Source organism: Pongo abelii, chromosome 1 (genome assembly GCF_028885655.2).
Source record: "Pongo abelii isolate AG06213 chromosome 1, NHGRI_mPonAbe1-v2.0_pri, whole genome shotgun sequence".
Taxonomy (NCBI): domain Eukaryota; kingdom Metazoa; phylum Chordata; class Mammalia; order Primates; family Hominidae; genus Pongo; species Pongo abelii.
Window position 1 is genome coordinate 181436520 of NC_071985.2, and position 23209 is coordinate 181459728.

General features: G+C 36.9%; 1 protein-coding gene across 5 annotated transcripts in view; it reads left to right on the top strand.

Annotated features, from left to right (window-relative positions):
• Positions 1–23209, top strand: part of NRDC (nardilysin convertase) — a 92853-nt gene that overhangs the window by 58432 nt on the left and 11212 nt on the right. For all 5 annotated transcript variants that reach the window (XM_009250104.4, NM_001133494.1, XM_063723650.1 and 2 more), the window contains 14 exon segments: positions 1209–1266; positions 2911–2984; positions 4672–4741; positions 6402–6479; positions 7969–8089; positions 8173–8231; positions 8686–8740; positions 10674–10778; positions 12375–12498; positions 13373–13459; positions 17326–17445; positions 18684–18735; positions 19682–19832; positions 22877–23004. In XM_009250104.4, coding sequence (XP_009248379.1) covers positions 1209–1266; positions 2911–2984; positions 4672–4741; positions 6402–6479; positions 7969–8089; positions 8173–8231; positions 8686–8740; positions 10674–10778; positions 12375–12498; positions 13373–13459; positions 17326–17445; positions 18684–18735; positions 19682–19832; positions 22877–23004 — 1282 coding nt within the window.

A 23209-nucleotide genomic window follows, 5' to 3' on the forward strand; every position in this document is an offset into this window, starting at 1 on the left:
GCTAAATTAGGTAATTCCATATTTGGTATTCCCCAAGTTAATTCACAATTTTTGATTATTGTGTTTGCAAATAATTCCATGTGTTTTTCTTGAATTAGTTATTCTGTTTCTTTTGTATTCTCTTCCTCTGTGATGGCAGATATGAGAGCTTATTAATGCTTATTTCAAAATTTTAAAACAAGTCCTGGAGTTTTTGTTTTTTAACAAGACAGGGTTTTGCTCTGTCATTCAGGCTATAGTGCAGTGGCACAATCATAGCTCATTGTAACCTCAAATGCCTGGGCTCAGGTGATCCTCCTGCCTCTGCCTCTGAGATAGCTGGGATTACAGGCCCCAGCCACTGTGCCTAGGCTAGAGTTTTGATGAAAACTATGTACAGTGTAGATTTCATAGGATTTAGATTTTTAGCATTAATTATACCATTTAAGAGTCAAACATCTATATAAATAGTATAATATAAATTGAGAAATCAATTAGTCTGAATCCCATGTTTTATATAATGGGGTTCTCTATTGAGAATTAGTGAAATTCATGTACCTGGTAGAATTAACAGATACTCTTCAATGATGGTCACTCAGATAAAGCAAAAAGTTTCCTTTTTCATTTAGATCTATTTTTTACTATAAATTTCAAAAGAATTTCTTATTAAATATAAGAAGTGAATCAAAGGAAAACCTAAATCATATATATGTATGATTTATATATATATATATATATATATAAAGCCTAAAAAGAAGACCTATTAGTTAAAACCTCAGCAAGTGTAAATTAATGTAAAACAAGTGGAATATAAAAGTACTGATGAGATGGCAAAAAGGTGAGGTTAATGTAATATGGGTTAGTATGGAAAAACCTTCCAAGAGGATGTAAGTTTTGGAATGGGTGTAGGATGGTTGGCATAATCTTATCTCTTGGTCCTTCACACTAGCCTAATGCTAAAGATACATTTTTTTGTTAAACTTGTGTGCCTTTTCTAACTTTACCAGGGAGAAATAAAGGAGTCTCACAAAATTCTGTGAGTCGTAAGGTTTTCTTTTCTACTGTTATTTTTCCTGTTAATCCATTACTGGTTCAAGAGTGGCAAGTAATGGCCAAATTAAAATATCCCTTTGTTTTTTAGCTAAAGATCTCTGAGAAATCTAATTGCATTTCTCCCTTGAATAATGTCATTGCATTCTCCTGTCCCTTCCCTGCCCTCCCCTCTCAAGAAACTCTGGACACTTTGGAAAAGTGGGTGACTGAAATCTTCTCTCAGATACCAAACAAGTAAGATATTTATTTTCATACATCATACACCTTCAGAGTTAAAGAGACCATTATCTTGTATGAGTCCCAAAGGTTTTTTGCTTTTTTATTTTTACACAGGTGATAGAATTAAGACCTAAACAAACTTAATGACTGTCAAGATCACACAGCTTTTGAGTGGGTAAACTAAGATGATAAGCCAGATTTCCATAGTTCAAAATTTACAGGCTTGTAAATGTATATAGTAAGCAATAATTCTGAAAAATTTATGCCTCCTTTTACATTTATTTAGAGCTTTTCTGTGATACAAAAGAAAATACTATATGAGAGGCAGAAGAATATGCACATTTACATCCCCCGCGTTGGGACAAATTGTGTTCTGAAAATTTGTTTTCTTAAGTCAGTTGTTTGGATATTGCACTGGTTTTCCCCATAAAAGAAGTAATCTTTTAGATGATGGCTGACTTTCCATACTGCCTGAAAAACTTATTTTATATAGTCAAACCAGATGTTCTTTTATAAGAAATTGTATGTAGAGTTTCAGTTCAGGATGATATAAACGATTTTTCTCCACCTCAAATTCATCAAAATAGTACAAATATTTAAAAGATACATTACTGCTACCTTTTTGTTACAAAGTTTACAAAAAATTTAATTCTGAAGCAATGAAATCTTTCTTCCCTTACCTAGTAGTTTGCATTTAACAAAATTAATGAAAACAGATATTTTTTCTTGCATGAGATGAGTAACCTGTGGATTTTCCCAGTTAGTCTTCTCATACATAATTATTTTAAATTTATGAAAGAAAACAGCATAAAATGTTAGAATAATTTATAATGACAACTGATTGGTTATTATTAATTTGGCTTTATATGAATTTCCATTGATAATTAGCAGTGCTTTTTGGTATGTAAAGATAATCAAGAGCATGACAAATTTGTGGGGCTTTTTTTTTTTTTTCTGATTAGAAGTCTTGAGTGTGAACTATGGAAATGTCAAATGTGAAACTTTAATGAAATCAGAGGTATGTTTAATAGAGGAATTCATTAGGTTCCATCAGTCTCTGATGAGCATTAAAAAAAATCTCATATATTATTCACTAATAACTTTGTTTCCTTAATTAGACAGGTTAAAAATTCTTCAAGGCATTTAATACTAATTTGCATCGACTGTGTTTTGGAAGAAATATTAAAGTTACAATATCTTCAACCAGAGTAGAAGCCCCTAGGAGAGACCAAGTCTTTTAAATACCACAGTGCCTAATATAGTGCTTTATACCTAATATTCACTTCATGTATAATTGTTGATTTTAAAAAAGTATTATCTCTAAGTTTCTTTCTGAAATGGCTTTGTCCAGGAGGAGAACTGAAATTAAATGGGTCTGATAGAGTCAGTAAATATTGGGGTGAGAGGGGGTCCTTTAAATTTATTCTTCTCTATCTCTTGAGTTGTAAAGACTTTTGAGTTATTGGGCTGAGGCTAAGAACAGATTGTGTAACTGAAGATTTTGTGACTGTGTTGCCATCTATTTGTTCCTGCCTGGAATGCTTTCCAAGAAGGAGTATGTAGAATAGATTATAAATATCGCTCAGTTAGATATCCCAAAAGACATTGCTTATAAAGGCTTTTGCCAATTAAATTTGTATGTATGTGTTTTACTTTCAGTGGGTTACCCAGACCAAACTTTGGCCATTTAACGGATCCATTTGACACACCAGCATTTAACAAACTTTATAGAGGTTTGTGAACCAAAAGTTAAAACTGTTTGAAATAATGTTAGCACATTCTCTTTAACCTAATTGAAGCTGCCAATTTTCATTGAAAATGAGAACACAACAGAAAATACAGCTGGGTTGGAAAGGGAGTAGATGGGCAATGGAGATCTAATTAATAATAGCAGACCACTGACTAGCTGCAGACCGATTGATTCTGGTGCCCTGCTGCTACTTCAGTGTATTTCATGCTTTCTCCTTGCTTTACCTTTCGTCCCTTTTGTTCTCTGTTTTGTTAAATTTTCATTCATGTTTCATTTTATTTATATTCTGCTCTTTTTTTGCCTTTAAATGAATAAAAATAGAGGCGAGAGAAAACACTTTGGAAATCGTTTCCTTTTAAATTCATTGTGAGAGCAATATTTGCTAAATAAAAATATAAAACGTCAAGAAATGGGAGAAAAATCACCGTTAAATCTTACCATCAAGAGAAGTCATTTGTATCGGATTTCTTTTTTTTTTTTTTTTTTTTTTTGGAGACAGAGTCTTGCTCTGTTGCCCAGGCTGGAGTGCAATGGCATAATCTCAGCTCACTGCTTCGCCTCCCAGGTTCAAGCGATTCTCCTGCCTCAGCCTGCTGAGTGGCAGTGATTACAGGCACTCACCACTATGCCCAGCTAATTTTTGTATTTTTAGTAGAGACAGGGTTTCACCATGTTGGCCAGGCTGGTCTCAAACTCCTGGCCTCAAGTGATCCGCCTGCGTTCGCCTCCCACAGTGTCGGGATTACAGGCGTGAGCCACCACGCCCAGCCTCCAGATTTCTTTCTGATTTTCTAATAGGTATATTTTCTTAACAAAGTTGAGATTATAAAGTGTATATATAATTCTGTCTCCTGCTTTGTTTCATTTAATAGTATACCTGTAATAACTACATAATGAGTTGTGTGATTACATTATAATTTACTTAACAATTTGCCTACAGTGAATATTGCAGAAACATTCTTAATTCACTATCTCTCTTTCTTTTTTCTATCACGGCAGATTTTTTTTTTTCTGTTTTTACTAATTGCCTTAGGTATTTCCTCCTTCTTCACCCCATTACCAGTCTCTTTCCTTTTGCTTTCCTCTAATCAATGACTGTTTTGTTACACCCTTCTGCTGCTGGCTCCATTCTGTTAATATTAAGCTAACTCTTTCCAGAGACAACTTATTTTTGATTGTATTCTTTCTGGTTTTAGGTTTCCTATTCATAGAATAATAGCATTGGGAAGAATCCTAGAGATACTTCAACCCAACTCACTCATTTTACTATGAGTAAACAGATTCAGAAAGATTTAAATGCAAGTGATTTTCTCAGGTCATATAAGCACATATAGCAAGATAGTGGTAGGACTGGATTTCAGCCATGGGTCTCCTGACTCCTAGTTTTGTATCCTTTCTTGCAAGAAGAGATCCATACACAGCAGCATTTCATATCCTCGTAGTTCTTTTATCCCTGCTTTCTCTACCTCTGAAACCAAATAAAAAAGAAATTTACAAAAATTGCATTATTCGAATTGGAAAATTGGCAAGTTGAAATAATAAGTGCATTGTACTTAACCTTCCCTTGTTTATTGGAGGATAAATATATTGAATTTTAAACATTCTTGTAATGTAGTAAAAGTTATAGAGAAACACTTATATCTGTTCTTCTGGAAAATATTTTTGTCTAGTTGTTCCAATCAGAAAAATTCATGCTCTGACCATCACATGGGCACTTCCTCCTCAACAGCAGCATTACAGGTAAGAGTTTAAGGGAAAATTTACTTCATTAGAACTGAGTGAGAATAATTTTTAAAGCATGCCAAATGGTTTAAGTTTGGGGGTTCTGAATTTATAAACATAGCAATACGGTAACCTGGAACTTGATTACTCCAGGAGCTTTCAAGCCTTGCTATGTATTTTACTATTTTTTGGATATAAAAACTAGAGCTTTCTCAGTTATAGTGGCCTTTCTTAAGTCTTTGAAATTAAGTGTTTAGTGTGAATGCTAACTTTTGTAATTTGTTTCGATCTTGTCAAAAGTAAAGTTAAATAATTTGGGCCTGGCAGACTGGCCAACATGGCAAAACCCCGTCTTGACTAAAAATATCAAAAAACTAGCCAGGCATGGTGGCACACACCTGTAATCCCAGCTGCTCAGGTGGCTGAGGCACGAGAATTGTTTGAACCTGAGAGGTGGAGGTTGCACTGAGTTGATACTGCGTCACTGCACTCCAGCCTGGGCGACAAAGCAAGACTCTGTCTCAAAATAATAATAATTTGGACTGGTAATATGACTAGGGTACATAAATCCCCAGGATTTACTCCTCTGAATTAGGGCAGGTTTATGCAAATTAGGAAAGGAGTTCTACTCGTCTATATAGTTATCTTATATGAGCAGTATAGCATGGGCCAGAGAATTATTTAAGAGAAGGATCAGTCAATGCCTACAAATGCTTTTCTAATTAGAAATAAATGTTAATCGACTGATAAAAATTTAACTTTTTTGGGAGAGGGGTGGGGCTCAAGCAGTCCACCCACCTTGGCCTCCCAAAGTGCTGGGATTACAGACATGAGCCACTGTGCCCAGCCAAATTCATATTTTAAACAAGGTTGTATGGGCTTTAAGGATTGCTTAACATAGTTGAAAATCATATCTTGACTGAATTTAACTGTGTAACCTAATTAAATTTTCTCATATATACAGAAATATACAGAAAACTCAATTTTTTTCTGTATGTCTTTGTGGTAGGAATACTTTAACAAAATTACAGTAGAGGCCAGTGGGAAAGACAATTTGAAAAGCATGTGCACAATTACTTGGACTATTATATTATTAGTATGTGATAAAGCATTTTTATACTTGTTATTGCATTTACATGAAAACTCTATGAGTAACTAGTTGGGCAAGTGAAGAGAAAAAGAAGAATATGGTTAAGTATCTTGCTCAAGGTCATGATTTACTTAAAGGAAAAACTAAAACTAGAACCAAGATTTTCTGACCCTTTGAACAACACATTTCACTTTACCACAGAGCCCAATGTAGTACCAAAAGCTTTTACAGACAGTGATTCATACCTATATTAGGTTCTAAACTGATAAGGAATCTACATTTCATATTGGGTGAAGCAAAAAGATTTATCATGAGAGCAGGTAAGTTTGGTGTCCAGAGAAAAAGTAGTGCCCTTAAATTTTGGGATGATTGTACTCTTCAGTAATCTCAAATGAAAGAGTTAATTTTACTATATTTTCTGTTTTTATCTTCCTGCTACTAAATTAATTACAATTTCATGTTTAGTGGACATATGTGAGAATAAGTTTGTGATTATATTTTCAATTATTGTAGCCTTAGAGGTAAGGTTTTCTGGTGTATTTATATACCTTTTATTTTTTTCTTCTGACCATTAAATTTTTTTAAAAGGGTGAAGCCACTTCATTATATATCCTGGCTGGTTGGACATGAAGGCAAAGGCAGCATTCTTTCTTTCCTTAGGAAAAAGCAAGTATTCAATTAATAAGTATTTTCAGTATAGCAATCTCTGAAAAATAATAGACAATAAGTATTATATAATGCATTCTTTTACTTTAGCTGCCAGGAAGCCTAGAATAAAATTTAATGCCTAATTATAGTCATTTTAATAACTTACATTATTTTAATGGCCATATTATATTTGTGTATTTCCTTGTAAGCTACCTTTTAGCCCATTGTTGGACGTTATTTGTACACAAAATTTTAAAAAATCATAAATGAAATTAATAGATTCCAGAATTACATAAAAGAATTAGCTCTAATCAAGAATTTGTATTTGACCGAATGGTAAAGAAATCAATTATTTAAATGCTATGGATCTCCAGGCTTTCCCAGCCCCCAGGGCTAGACTTTAATGAAAACCTCATTGGGTAGGTAAATCATAATTAATAGGCGGGACTGCAAATGGTATACGCAGCCATGTTGACAGAACGTTTCCTAAGCATTAAAGCACCTGTTTAAGTCACCTATAGCCAAATAATAGAAATATAATTTTAGAATCAGGACTAATACATTAAAGTAATTCCTTGTTTGATTTTTCTATGAATGAATAGTATGAGAATGGAAGGATAGATGAGACATTTAAATAAGTATTTTAAAGACACTTTTGTGTACTAGAACATTCAAAGAAAACTAAGAGGGGAGAGTTAACTATAAAATAATAAACTAATGATATTGGGTTCATATGTACCTTACACAATATAGGTTATATCCTTTGAGCTGTGCACAACCTTTCTACCTTACTGAGCTTTATTAGAATTTCAGACTCTATTCTGGTGTTCTCTCTTTTTAATTTTTCAGAATTAATCTAGTCAGGGAAAGGTATAGTCTCATTGCTTCTTTCTTAGACAGTCTATGTAGGTTAGCTGACAGCCTCAAAGAACTCACTTGACATTCAATGTAAGTATGTATTAGAAGTGTCTTAAGGCTTCTCCTAGAAGACAGGTTCAAAAATGGTGAGGCCGGGCGCGGTGGCTCACGCCTGTAATTCCAGCACTTGGGAGGCTGAGGTGGAGGATTGCTTGAGCCCAGGAGTTCGAGACCAGCCTGGGCAACATTGTAAGACCCTGTCTTTATTTAAAAAAAAAAAAAAAAAAAAGTTAAGCAAAATGCTTTCCAGCAGCCATCATTTTAATATTTTGTGCTGTTCTCTTCAAAAGGAATGGTTTTGGCTTAATAAAACTGTTAATGTTTTACTATGTTGCCATATCTATTTGTATTTGCATTAAACAAAGACTGTTATTTCCTTCTGGTGATTCCTAAATGTACCATAATTCCTTGGGAGGCCTTGTGCTTTTAAAATTCGCACTTTTAGATTTACTGTTGGAAAGTATATGTTTACATCAAAGGCTGAGGTTTCCACATTTTACATAGAAAGCCTCTATATTTTGTTAATTTGAATGTCTGTAGACTGTCAATCCAGGAACATTGATTGGGTTAATTTTTTCCCCACCTGTAGATGCTGGGCTCTTGCACTGTTTGGTGGAAATGGTGAGACAGGATTTGAGCAAAATTCTACTTATTCAGTGTTCAGCATTTCTATTACATTGACTGATGAGGGTTATGAACATTTTTATGAGGTAAGTAATTCAAATTCAGTTGTTTTTTCCTTTTACGTAGACATCATTTTATGCAAAAGACTAATTGGATGTTTTGTTTTCAGGTTGCTTACACTGTCTTTCAGTATTTAAAAATGCTGCAGAAGCTAGGCCCAGAAAAAAGGTAATAAACACTTCCTGGAATGAGGCCAGGAGCCAGTCCTGGTATATTTGAGGCTTCAGGCTGCCGGTAGACATACTTTAGTCTTGCCTTGATGGTTTTTCAGGCATTTTCTGCTCTGTTTCCTTTATTGGCTCCATATCCTTATCCCTCTACATGTGAGTGTACACTAAGGCTTTACACATATGTGGCCAGTCCCTTTATTTTCATGCTTCTCTTTTATTGTTGATGCTTCTATTGAGAATTTTTTAAACTTTTATTCTAGGTTCAGGGGTATATGTGCAGGTTTGTTGTACAGATTATTTTGTCACCCAGGTACTAAGCCTACTACCCAATAGTTATCTTTTCTGATCCTTTCCCTCCTCCCGCCCTTCTCCCTCAAGTAGGCAGAAATTTTAATGTATCAAGTAGGCAGAAATTTTAATGTATCTTCTAATTATAGTTTTCTCCTTCACAGAATTTTTGAAGAGATTCAGAAAATTGAGGATAATGAATTTCATTACCAAGAACAGGTACTGGAAGTCAAATTCTTTTTGCATGTTATCTGTGACTGAGTTGAAACTGGTGTCGACATTGTTCCTCTTTTTGAAAGTGTCAGTGGAGTTTTAATTCTGTCATTCTGTGTCATGTGAGTCTCCAGGTGGCCTTGAAGCTATCTGAAAATTAACTATTGGGTTTTTGAGTATTTATATTTAGTAAGATAAGGCAGTGAGAGGATTAAGCAGATGACACAGATGATGTTGTGTGGTAATCATTTATCTACATAGTCATCCATCTATCCCTTCAATAAACATTCATGGAGACTTGTTATGGTATTTAATATTTTGGGAATTCAAATATTGTGAAGACATTCTATAAGGTAATTTATATTTACCATGTATAATGTTAAAAACATTGTGCTTTGGAGTTCAGGGGAAGGACAGCATTTTCCTTGATTGCAATAGGCTCACAGGCTGGGCACTGTGGCTCATGCCTGTAATCCAAGCATTTTGGGAGGTCGAGCAGGCAGGTTGCTTGAGCCCAGGCTTCTAGTAAAGGACTGGGCAGTGTGGTGTTTTGGGAAGTGTATGGGATATATGTGATGAGGTCAGAGTTCTGATGTCTGCTCTGCCGGTCGTTTACTCACTGTGTGACCTTAGGCAAGCCATCTAGCCATCTAGTCAGGAAAAATCCGACTATGTTTCCTCATTGTAAAACATGGGACTGGAACCACTTGGTGTCTGAAGGACCTGTCAGTTTTAAGAGTCTGTGTATCTGGGTGCTCGGTAAATACTTGAATTGACTGCTTTCCTCTGGAAAAATATTTCCATTTCATGTATCAGTGAACCGGTGGTCATTCTTTCAGTTTTAAATTGAAATAATGTTTTTATTAATATAACTTCTTATCTCAAGACTTTTATCTGACACTCACATTTTAATTTTTTTTAAATTTTAATTAGAGACAGAGTCTTGATATGTTGCCCAGGCTTACCTCGAACTGGGCTCAAGTTATCCTCCTGCATTGGCCTCCCAAAGTGGTAGGATCACAGGCATGAGCCACCATGCCCAGTCAACACACGTTGATTTTTTTTTTTTTTGAGACAGAGTCTTGCTCTGTCATCTGGGCAGGAGTGCAGTGGCATGATCTTGGCTCACTGCAACCTCCGCCTCCCAGGTTCAAGCGATTCTCCTGCCTCAGCCTCCCAAAAAGCTGGAACTACAGGCATGAGCCACTGTGCCCGGCCCAACACATTTTGATTTCTACATTGATTTGATTCATGGTTACAAATAGTTTTTAGATGATAGTGCTGTAGTGATAGGTCGCCTGTCTTTATTGCTCACATAATCATGTGGGGCACTTGACTGGTAAACAGGCATTCATAGTCCAGTGTGGTAGTTGCTCTCATGAAGAGGCTGTGATATGACTAGAACCTAATCGGTTATAGGGCTCAGAATGATGCATGAGGGGTATGAGTTTAAGCTCCCTAAGGGAGTAGCTATGGCTATATTTTCTTAGAAATTTTTTCTATTTTTTTGGAGATAGGGTCTTGCTCTGTTGCCCACGCTGGAGTATAGTGGCACGATCTCAGCTCACTGCAGCCTCAACCTCCTGGGCTCAAGCAACCCTCCCACCTCAGCTCCCCAAGGAGCTGACACTACAGGCGTGCACTGCCATGCCTGGCTTATTTTTGCATTTTTTGTAAAGACAGGGTTTTGCCATGTTGCCCAGGCTGGTCTCAAGTAATCTAACCACCTCTGCCTCCAAAATGCTGGGATTACAGGCGTGAGCCACTGTGTCCAGCCTGGTGAGCATCAGATTCTTAAGCTACAATCATATCTCGTTATATCTGTTCAGAAGCTTTTGGTTTTATTGTTAATAAGAAAGGGAGAAAGTATTTGTATGTTGTGGTAAATCAAATATAATAATGGAGAAGTTCTAGTGTGAAATAATTTACCTCTTTACAGACAGATCCAGTTGAGTATGTGGAAAACATGTGTGAGAACATGCAGCTGTACCCATTGCAAGACATTCTCACTGGAGATCAGCTTCTTTTTGAATACAAGCCAGAAGTAAGGAGGTTTATACGTCTAAAACTTACTTTTAGGGGAAGAGGAGGGTGAGAAAGTACGAAGATGTATTTAAGAACCATGGGAATGAAGAAAACTTAGTTATATTTAGTCAGGATTTTTGTTTGTTTAAACAGAAGTATCAATAGTTTTATGAATAATTTCTCATGGTTCTTTTACATAATTAAGTTTTAATATGAAAGGAGAAAATCAAAATCAGTACTTGTTAGGTCCTATTTTAATAATTTTCAAATGTTGAAACATCTACTGAAATAGATGAAGTGATTCCTAAGAATTATGTGGTTTCCCTGTGAAAAATACGTAGTTGTTTAGCTTACCTTTTAATTCAGTTGGAAAGTCAGGACAATTACATTTTTAATCATTTTGAAAATATTTATTAAAAAAAAAAGTCAGCTTCCCGGATTGGAAATATATGACTTAGGGATAATGTTACATGCCAATACATTGTTGGTCAGGGCCATTCCTTCACTAGTGGAGAATAAGTCATTTTGTTTCATACGGGATAGCACACGTCAACCAGAGATGACTTTTGCCTTCCAGGGGATATTTATCACTGTCTGGAGACATTTTGGTTGTCACAACTCAGGGTAGGGCATGGGGTGCTCCTGGGATCCAGTGGGTAGAAGCCAGGGATGCTGCTAAATGTCCTATAATGCAGAAGACAGGATCCTACCATAGTTATCTGACCCAAGATGTTAATAGTGCTGAGATTAAGAAATTATAACATAGGACATTCCTTGAGAAATTTTAGCATAGACGTTCCTAAACTATTAATTTTAAAGAGGACAGGGAAAGGTAAAGGAGGAAGGAACAACCACACATTCTTGCCATGTCACTAGGATGGTTGTGCCCGGTAGTGGCTGGTTGTGTTTTTTTCTGAACCACCATTTGTTGTTTTATACTTAAATAAATGGTGTTTGGTAGTTAGGGCTCCAAACCAAGCCACAAAATTCTGTTTAGTCCTTATTGTAGCTGGAGGATTATTGAAGGAGGCCCTACCTTGGCAGTGTTTTACTGATTCCTGGATATAAAGTGATATAAAACATAGCTGTTAGGAGCATAGTCCTTGGTAGCATGTACAAATTTAGTTAGAACTCCACTTTTGCCACTTCTAGCTGTATTATTCTGTACAAGTTACATAATCTTTAACCTGAGCAAATTGCTTAACCATCACCCAAAGCCGACTGTTATTTTGTGTAAATAAGTATATCTTAGGATTGTTTTTAGGAATAAATGAAATAATGTATGTTAAATACTTCCTGGCTCACAGTAGAAGCTTAGTGTAGTAAAGGATAGCTATTTTTACTGCTAATGCTGTTAATATGTAGGATTTAAGATAAACACTGTTTAAAGCATTATCAAGAATATACTTGATATTTGTCAACTATACCTCAATAAAGTAGGAAAAAAGTTTTTGAAACACTGATGAGACTTTGTAAATTAGGGTGTTCATGAACTGTAGGTATTTTTATGAGCATAGATCTTGGAGGTGCCTAACAATGTGATTTTTGCCTTTTTAAAAGAGATGTATTAGGTTAAAATTGTGTGTATCTCTTTCCCCTCTTCCCACTTTACTAGGTCATTGGTGAAGCCTTGAATCAGCTAGTTCCTCAAAAAGCAAATCTTGTTTTACTGTCTGGTGCTAATGAGGGAAAATGTGACCTCAAGGAGAAATGGTTTGGAACTCAGTATAGTATAGAAGGTAAAATATTTTAACAATTGTCTTACATTTAGGTATATTTAACTTACCTGGAAATGTTTATTCTTTAATAATTTAATGGTTCTAGAGGGGGAAAAAGTATAATTTTTTAAAAAGTTCACTTTGAAATGAAAATTACTTATACTACTGCACAGGAAGTTATTTTCTGCTATGTTTATATTTACTAACTAGTGAAAAAATTCTGTTATCTTGGTATTTTGGGGGCAGAGTTTTGACTTAGTTTTAGAAGAATGCTTCTCAAATGTCAGTGTGCATTTCTGTCACCTGGAGATCTTACTAAAATACAGATTCTGATTCAGAGCGTCTGGATAGGGCCTGAGATTCTGCATTTCTCTTTTTTCTTTCTTTTTTTTTTCTTGAGACGGAGTTTTGGTCTTGTCGCACAGGCTGGAGTGCAAAGGCGCGATCTTGGCTCACTGCAACTTCTTCTGCCCCCTGGGTTCAAGCAATTCTCCTGCTTCCCGAGTAGCTGGGATTACAGGCATAGGCCACCACGCCTGGCTAATTTTGTATTTTTAGTAGAAACCTGTCTGGGGTTTTACCATGTTGGTCAGTCTGGTCTCAAACTCCTGATCTTAGGTGATCCACCCACCTCAGCCTCCCAACGTGTTGAGATTACAGGTGTGAGCCACCGTGCCTGGCCAGATTCTGCATTTCTGACAATCTCCCAGGTGATGCCAGTGCTGCTAGGACCACACTTTGAGTAGCACGATTCTAGAATGCCTGGATATGTGTCAGTCACAGTTTTCCTGAGAAAGGAGAATTGATTTGTAGGCCAGTTGATAACTAGTTTATTATTAAGACAATGTTGAACATTGCATTGTTTATTGGGTCAGTTTATTTTTCTCCTTTACAGATATTGAAAACTCTTGGGCTGAACTGTGGAATAGTAATTTCGAATTAAATCCAGATCTTCATCTTCCAGCTGAAAACAAGTACATAGGTCAGTAAAATAGCAATTTTTATACATAATCCATCCATGTGCTAATAGGCACCTGTATAGCACATTATATTTTATAAAGTATCATAGGAATTTATATTTGAGATTCCCAGTAACATTCTGAGGTTGGCATTACTATTTTCTTACTTTTCCAAATGAGAAAACTGGGGGTCAAAAAAGCAAAGTGACTGGTACAAGACTATTCAGTTGGTGAATGAGAAACCAGGATTTAAACACAGATCTTGGGACTCTGAAGTTTATGCTTTATCTTGTATAGCGTAGCTGATCCTTTCATACCAGTCTCCTTAGGGATTGCCATTATCTTGCCAGATTGTTCTATTGCTTTTCAGACTGCAGGTGGCAGCCCATTAGAAGGTTGTGAAGTCAATGTAATAGATTGTAAGGACAGCGTAATGAGCCATGAAAGCATTAAAAAATCAGTTAGAATAGAAAATAGCAAAGTGTTTCATTGCATGTGGAAAGAATGTTATTTTAAGAACTTTTGTTTCAGATATCTGCCTGTCTACTAGCTTGCAGTGGAAAACATATTTCTAAGCGAGTTGCAGAAAAAAATAATTGAAAGCTACCAATCCTAGGTCCAAGGTTTTAGAGTTGCTTATAACTGTAATTTACTCAGAACACTGTATTTCCCAGCCATTCTACATGTCTAAGTATATACCCAAAATAATTGAAAACAGGTACTCAAACAAATACATGGACCTTCATGTTCACACAGCACTGTTCACAATACTCAAAAGATGGAAACAGCCCAAATGTCCATCAGTGGATGAATGTATAAACAAATTGTGATGTATACATACTTTACAATATTACTCATAAAAAGTGTAGTACTGATATGTGCTATATTGGGGAAGAACCTTGCAAACATCATGCTAAGTGAAAGAAGCTAGACACAAAAGGTCACAGATAAGTCCATGTATACGAAATATTCAGAATAGATAAATCCATAGAGACAGAACATAGATTAATGATTGCTAGGGGCTGAGGTGAGTGGGTAATGAGGAGCAGTCCCTTAAGGAGTAGGGGGTTTCCTTTTGGGGTGATGAAAATGATTTGGAACTAGCTAGAAGTGGTAGTTGCACAACACTGTGAATGTATTAATGTTTCTGAATTGTTCACTTTAAAATAGCTAAGTTTATGTTATGTGAATCTCCCTTCCATTAGGAAAAAAAAGCCTTTTAAAAAAAGTATTGGTTTATCTGCTGACCTTCTCTCCACTATTATCCTATGACCCTGCCACATCCCCCTCTCCGAGAAACACCCAAGAATGATCAAGAAATACTTAAAAAAAAAAAAGTATTGGCCAGGTGCCGTAGCTCATGCCTGTAATCCCAGCACTTTGGGAGGCCAAGACGGGTGCATCACCTGAGGTCAGGAGTTTGGGACCAGCCTGAGGAACATGGAGAAACCCCATCTCTACTAAAAAATACAAAATTAGCCAGGCGTGGTGGTGCATGCCTGTAATCCCAGCTATTTGGGAGGCTAAGGCAGGAGAATCACTTGAACCCAGGAGGCCGAGGTTGCGGCGAGCTGAGATCTCACCATTGCACTCCAGCCTGGGCAACAAGAGTGAAACTCCATCACACACAACAACAACAACAACAACAAAAAAAGTATTATCTATATTAGACATTTCAGTTTCATATCTTGAACTGTAAATAATCTAAACAACCCAGTTAGCTTATTATTTTAGTTTTTTGAGTTAGGGTTTTACTCTGTTGCCCAGGTTGGAGTGCAGTGGCATGATCATGGCTCACTGCAGCCTTGACCTGCTGAACTCAAGCAGTCCTCCTGTGTCAGCCTCTTGAGTAGCTGGGATTACAGGTGCACACCACAATGCCCAGCTAATTCTTAATTTGTTTCTAGAGATGTGGTCTCTCTATGTTGCCCAGGCTGGTCTCAAACTCCTGGCTTCAAGTGATCCTCCTGCTTCAGCCTTCTAAAGTGTTGGGATTACAGGCATGAGCCACCATGCCTACCAAATCCAGCTCTTTTACCTAAATATAGCAAGTACTCAAATTTTAAAAATTAGCTATTTTTCATCTATGTGTTGATGAAACTGTTGTTTTAATTAACCAAAAGGACAAGTTTGACTTTAGCAGAACTATTTTGTAACTTTTCAAATGTATAGCATAAGGTTGGTAAAAGGCATTCTCATGAATTAATGGATTGTTTAATAAATTGGTTTATGAAACTATCCTGACTAAAGCCTCCTCTCTCAGTTAAAATTGTCTTTAAGAAAGGGAATGAAGCAGAATGTGTAGCAACCAGAATCAGTTCTTGGGAAATTCCAGATCTTTAGAGTTTATTTACTTTAAGACCAACATAGTTTTCCCTTCAGTATTGGTCTACTAATTTAATGTATTCCAGCATTTGAATTTGGCTTATTTTTGCCACAGAGAAAAGTTACTTAGACTTCTGAAGCCAATAACAGATTACTGGGGCTCCTGCTGAAATGCTTTTTTTTTTTTTTTTTTTTTTTGTTGAGGGTCACTTTTATTCATAGTCTGAGGAGAAACAAAAATAAAATGCATTCTTTACTCCAAAACAGAAAGCCATACATAAAAGATGAAGGAATTATCATTCTGTCATTTAAATCATAAACATGATCTGGATCTAGATAATTGGCATTGCGCTTGCATTGTTTACCATCACCAAAAGATTATCAAAGAAGAGAGGGTTTGGCATGTAACCTAGCCAGAATTCCCAAGGTGACATTTTAATCTTACTAATGAATTATTCGCCAGATTTTTGAATCGCGTTAGCATAATAAAAATAACATATGGGAAAAATGAGTGTCATGTTGCCAGGACAAAATTAATCGCTGTACTCATTTTACAGAGAATTTTGCTGAGCCCTTCCATGTGTTCTCCCAGGTGGGAGATGACAGTAGAGAATGGTGCATGAGGCGGAAGACATTTCTGTGAAGCAAAAGCAGTATAGCACTCATTTATATTTGATCTTAGCCGAAAGGCCAAGAAGCGATATGGTATACATTTATAAACATAGACTCTGAATTGGTTCAAATGCTGACTCAGCCACATGGAGTAGTTAGTTCAACTTTTTTTTTTTTTTTGAGACAGAGTCTTGCTCTGTCACCCAGGCTGGAGTGCAGTGGCACGATCCTGGCTCACTGCAATCTCCGCCTCCCGAGTTCAAGCGATTCTCCTGCCTCAGCCTCCTGAACAGCTAGGACTATAGGCACCCGCCACCACGCCTGGCTAATTTTTGTATTTTTTTTTTAATTAAGTATTTATTGATCATTCTTGGGTGTTTCTCGGAGAGGGGGATATGGCAGGGTCATAGGATAATAGTGGAGAGGTCAGGAGATAAACACATGAACAAAGGTCTCTGGTTTTCCTAGGCAGAGGTCCCTGCGGCCTTCTGCAGTGTTTGTGCCCCTGGGTACTTGAGATTAGGGAGTGGTGTGACTCTTAAAGAGCATGCTGCCTTCAAGCATCTGTTTAACAAAGCACATCTTGCACCGCCCTTAATCCATTTAACCCTGAGTTGACACAGCACATGTTTCAGAGAGCACGGGGCTGGGGGCAAGGCCATAGATCAACAGCATCCCAAGGCAGAAGAATTTCTCCTAGTCAGAACAAAATGGAGTCTCCTATGGCCACCTCTTTCTACACAGACACAGCAACAATCTGGTCTCTCCTTCCTTTCCCCACACTTCCCCCCCTTCTTTTCAACAAAACAGCCATCGTCCTCATGGCCCGCTCCCGATGGTCGCTGTCTCTTCGGAGCTGTCGGGTACACCTCCCAGACAGGGTGGCCCGGCAGAGGCGCTCCTCACTCCTGCTGAAATACTTGAGTGAATTATTATTATCTTCTTTTATTAGCCACGGACTTTACATTGAAGGCTTTCGATTGCCCAGAAACAGAATACCCAGTTAAAATTGTGAATACTCCACAAGGTTGCCTGTGGTATAAGAAAGACAACAAATTCAAAATCCCCAAAGGTAAAATGTTGCCCTCCTGTTACTTCCGTGCTGAATTCCAGTGTTCTCTTTAGATGCTCTGTTTCACATGTGATTATCTACTTGCTATTTTGGTCTTCCTTTGTGGAGGAGGCTGGGGCTGGGTGCCTCTATCAGCCACCTTGACGCCCTCTCACCCTCCCTAAAAGGAGTAAAATAAGTAAAACAAATATTTCTCCACTTTGCAGTAACTTGCTTCCCCTGTGTATATCACCTACTTTTCTTTCCTTTTCCCCTTCCGTTTGAAGACCTTTTCTAGACTTATCTACCAGATTTATACTGTGCTCCTATGCTGTCACAGAAATCCTTATGGACACTCCAGTGTCCAGGAAATGAAAATTTAAGGCTAGAATGAAATTGTTTTTAGGTTTTTTTCTTTCAGTTGAATGAAAGCAGAGCCAGGTATTTGGCCATCTTAAGGAATTGGTGTTATTTGAACATTGTTTTTGAAAAGAGATAAGAATACACAAAGGAATTATTCATAGACATAATAGATAGCCTAGTCCAGCATTACAAATGTGAAAGCCCCACCAACTGCCTCCTTCTACCATTTTGTTTTCAGCATAAAGGAAGCATAGTATAGAGTTAAGTAGACTCTAAAGTCCTTATCTTTAATGTTGTGGCCCTAACTGTGTTGCTTTTTACCGTTCTGTTCTTGAACATGGCATAAGGAACTTATTGAAGCCACATGGAATCATAGGCTGGGTGCTCTTGTATGTCATTTAACCCATACCCACAACCTCAAAACACAACTATATTGTAGCTCTGTGGGATTCTTGAGTTTATTGGGAACTTATTTTCATAATGTTTTTTGAATAGCTTATGAGTTTCTAAAAATCTCCTTAAATTCAGTTTCCTTGGAAAGCCTCTGCTGTAAATTTGTGTGAACGCTGGGGTTGTTCTTTTAATGTTCTTAGCATCTGTCCTCTAAAAATTTTTCCTGACTGAAGCTATTAATAAATAAGAGTATTTATAGGCCTCTCTATGTATCTGCCCATATGTCTGGTCTTCCCATAGATTAAAGAGTGCCTTTTGGAACTCTTTATTTGGAATGGTAAATACTACTTTTTAAAGACCCTTAAGAATAAAGATGTAATGAGGATTTAAGGATTAGTAGTTTACTTCAGAATTAAAAATATATATATATTAGGGGAAAATAACAGACGTGTAAAATATTTGAGGCCCCTGACCTTTTTTGTCTATGGTCTTTTTTCTTTTAGCATATATACGTTTCCATCTAATTTCACCCTTGATACAGAGATCTGCAGCAAAGTAAGCAATTGTCTTTTTTTCTGGAAAATATGTTTTTTAGTTATTGAAAAACTGTTTTGTTTGTTTCATTCTAAATCATTCTGTCATTTTCTCTATCCATATTTGAGCTATGTTGCTGATTTATGTATTTTTTTCTGTACTCCAAACAAGTTATTTGTATTATTACCAAACATTAAAATGGAACTGTGGCTGCTCCATTACCAGCACCCATTGGTAAAACATGCTGATAGTGTAGATTAGAGCAATTAGTTCCCAGTTACTGGATGGGGAACAGTCCTTAAAGATCAGTTTGGGTGAGTGTCCAGTCTATAGTGAGACTGATGGATCTGTTGATTCTGTATTTATAGAATACCAAGGAATGTGATTGTTCCTGTTCTCAGCAAATCCCTTATATATTTATGTAGATAGCTTTCATTGTGGGTGGTTAGAGAGCCTAAAGTGTATCTGAACATAGGAGATACTTGGGAAATGTGTCTGAAAGTAGGAGATACTTGGGAAATGTTGGTGCAGTTCTTTCTTTTCCTACTTAACTGTAAAATCCAAACTTAAAATGACAAGCAGCACTAGAATTTGTTAATATTCACTCTAAAAAATGCATTCCCGAACTCATATTTTTAATTAGTCAGAATGCCTAGACTTGGAGGGTAGACAGAGCCTTCAGGCCAGTGCTGCTGATGCCTATTCCATTTACCTCATTATACAATATAAATATTATCATTTTGTATGTGTACATGACATGAAAAAGATTGGGAAACACTGCTGAAGGTAGGAATTCTGTAATACACCTCTGAAACTGAATCCTGAGTAAGCTGTATTACCTTTTACATTCTGGAGTAGATAATTTATACTTTCTAAAAATGAAGCTGCTTACTCTAAATTGAAGCAAATCTATTTCATGTGTCTTTCTTACCAATTAAAGATACCATTTGCATTTTGTACTTCTTAGTGTGGTCCTCTTTGATATCTTTGTCAATATCCTTACGCATAACCTTGCGGAACCAGCTTATGAAGCAGATGTGGCACAGCTGGAGTATAAACTGGTAGCTGGAGAACATGGTTTAATTATTCGAGTGAAAGGATTTAACCACAAACTACCTGTAAGTACAAGTACTCTGTTTTCCTTATAGAGAGCATTAAAGTACCATATTTATGTAGAGGTTTGTGCATGGGATGCTGTACAGAGAAATAAATGTTTATTAATGTGGATTATCTTGAATATTCTTGGCTGATGACAGCTATTCTAACTGTGACTGACTATACATAAGAACAACATATGTTTCATTAATTACCGGCAGTGCATGGGATTATAGCCCATGCTTTAGGATTGATTTCACTTCCCTTTGCTGTCAGTTTCTCCACAACCAACACTGGCATTAAGGATTGGTTCTAGCTAAATTTTTTACCATACAAGAATAACCTTTTTTTTTTTTTGAGACAGATACTCCATCACCCAGACTGGAATGCAGTAGTGTGATCTTGGCTCACTGCAACCTCCACTTCCTAGGTTCAATCAGTTCTCATGCCTCAGCCTCCTGAGTAGCTGGGACTACAGGCACGCACCACCACACCCAGCTAATTTTTGTATTTTTAGTAGAGATGGGGTTTCTCCATGTTGGCCAGGCTGGTCTCGAACTGCTGACCTCAAGTGATCTGCCTGCCTCAGCCTCTGAAAGTGCTGGGATTATAGGCGTGAGCCTCCATGCTGGCTGTGGAATAATAAATTTGACTGGTGTTTTGCCTGAAATAGAGTAGAACTCAAATGGTTGTGCCCTTACTTCCTCATCTTATGCTCCTTCTCATTGTTTCAAGTATGTGTGTCTTGTTTCCCTTCTAAGTTTATGAACCTTTTCGAAACAGGGTCTGTATCATGTCAGTTATTAATCCCTTAGTGAGAAATATGTTCCAGTATTGCTTCATCAAAAACTTCATAAGAGGAGGAAAAAATAATGGGCTGTTAGCTAAGAGAGTTAGATTACTGAATACCAGGTAAAGTAATATAATATACTCAGTAATAAATTTTATATCTAGGTTTCTTGGGTAGAATATATTATATTAAGATTTAGGGAAATAGGTTTATACAAGAAAAATTTTAGAGGCAAGGACCTGCCAGAAAGACCTGTGCTAGGTGTTAATAGCCTTCATCTGGGCAAAAACCCAAGAGAAGAGTATAGCTCTCACCTTTTTACGCCTTTTCCCTTCTCCATCTCCCCACCTGACAAAGATTGGTCTCAGAAGGAGACGCCATGGAATATTTTACTTTGTCAGCCTCTGAGGCCTAAATATAATGTAGCTTAAGTTTCAAGCAGATTAAAGCCTAATTCAGTGGTTATCATTTGGAAAATATGTTTTAGAATTACCTGGAGAGCTTATTAAAAATACAAACCATGGAAAAGTATTTGATATTCTTGAATTTGTGAGACTTACTTAGCCTTAATATTAAAACCTAATATAGAACATATATATATATGTATGTATGTATGTATGCATAGAAAACTAGAGATCAATTTTATCTGTAGAATATAGACGTAAACTTTCTAAAAATTAAATCCAGTTTAGCAAAAAGAATAATTCAAGTACCAGGAATGCTAGGGTTGTGGAATATTAGGAAATTGATGATCATAAGTCACCATAACACAAGTCAAAGGAGAACCACTGTATGAATATAGTGATAAATGCTGATAAATCATTTGATAAATTTGAGTTGGCATTCCTAATAAATAGGAATGGAAGGAAATTAATTAAGTATAAAAACCTCGGCCTGGCGTGGTGGCTCACGCCTGTAATCCCAGTGCTTTGAGAGGCTGAGGCGGGTGGATCATGAGGTCAGGAGATCGAGATCATCCTGGCTAACACAGTGAAACCCTGTCTCTACTAAAGATACAAAAAATTTGCCAGGTGTGGTGGTGGGCGCCTGTAGTCTCAGCTACTCAGGAGGCTGAGGCAGGAGAATGGTGTGACCCTGGGAGGCGGAGCTTGAAGTGAGCCGAGATCTGCATTCCAGCCTGGGCAATAGAGCAAGACTCCATCTCAAAAAAAAAAAAAAAACCTCAAGTAAAGAACTATCAGCAGACATTATATTAACTGATAAAATGATGAACACTGACATCAGCAACAAGCCAAGAATAATCCACAATCATCTCTATTATTCTGTTATTGTTTCAGAGGTTCTGGCTATTACAGTAAGATGAAAAAATGAAATAAAAACTTTTTTGGAAAAAATATTTTTCCTTGCAGATGATATGATTGTATTCTTAGAAAACCTCATATACCACTAAAATTAAAAAAAAATTAGGTGTGATATGGCTGGTCAAAAGACTAGTATATCAGAATCAATGGCTTTTTTTCCCCCATAGTAGCAGTAACCACTTAGAAATGGAAGCCAGGCACAGTGGGATGTGCCGGTGGTCCCAACTCCTCCGGAGTTTGAGGCAGGAGAAATACTTGAGTTTGAGGATACTTAGCTATGATTGTGCCACTAGCCTGTGCGATATAGCGAGGCTCTGTCACTTAAAAAAAGAAACAAATGGATGGAAACAATCTTACATTTATTTACAATATTGAGAAAAACAATAAAATGGCTAAGAATAAACAGGAAAAGTATAGGATCTATCTAAAGACAAACTACAAATCTTATTGAGAACACCCATGAAATGATAAAAAAGGAAGAATTGTTCCAAATTTGAAATTATTTAAAATTTTGGACCCTTAAGATTCTTTGAGGCCAGGAGGCTGAGGCAGGAAGATCACTTGAGGCCACGAGTTTGAGACCAGCCTGGCAACATAAGAAGACCTTGTCTGTACAAAAGCAAAAAAAATTAGCCGGGCATGGTGGCCCCTGTCTGTAGTCCCAGCTACTCAGGAGGCTGAGGTGGGAGTATGGCTAGAGCCCAGGCATTTGAGGTTACAATGAATTACGGTCGATAGTACCACTGCACTCCAGCCTGGGTGACCAGAGTGATATCCTGGCTCCAGGTAACACCCAAACAAACGAACAAATTGAGTTGTTAGTAATTTTCTTATGCCCCCCCACAATGCCTAGTACCATGCTAGGTACCTGGTAAAAACCAAAGAGAAACATTTCCCTCCCTAATACCTAGTGGATTTCCATGCTTCTTAAAGTGCTTCCTTCTTTTTCTTTTAGCTACTGTTTCAGCTCATTATTGACTACTTAGCTGAGTTCAATTCCACACCAGCTGTCTTTACAATGATAACTGAGCAGTTGAAGAAGACCTACTTTAACATCCTCATCAAGCCCGAGACTTTGGCCAAGTGGGTATAAATGAGATGAGCTTATATTTTGAGGACCTGAAAGTATTAGTCTTCCTAGTGGGTAGGTGTGGGGGTTAAGGCTATAGTTTCAGTGCTAATTTTCATCCATGTTTGAATTGTGCTGTAGTTTAGGAAACCCGTCCATAGTGTTATAGTATTTCTAAACCCAGCTTATGTAGCTAGCTGTGAATGGAACTGAAAGCAG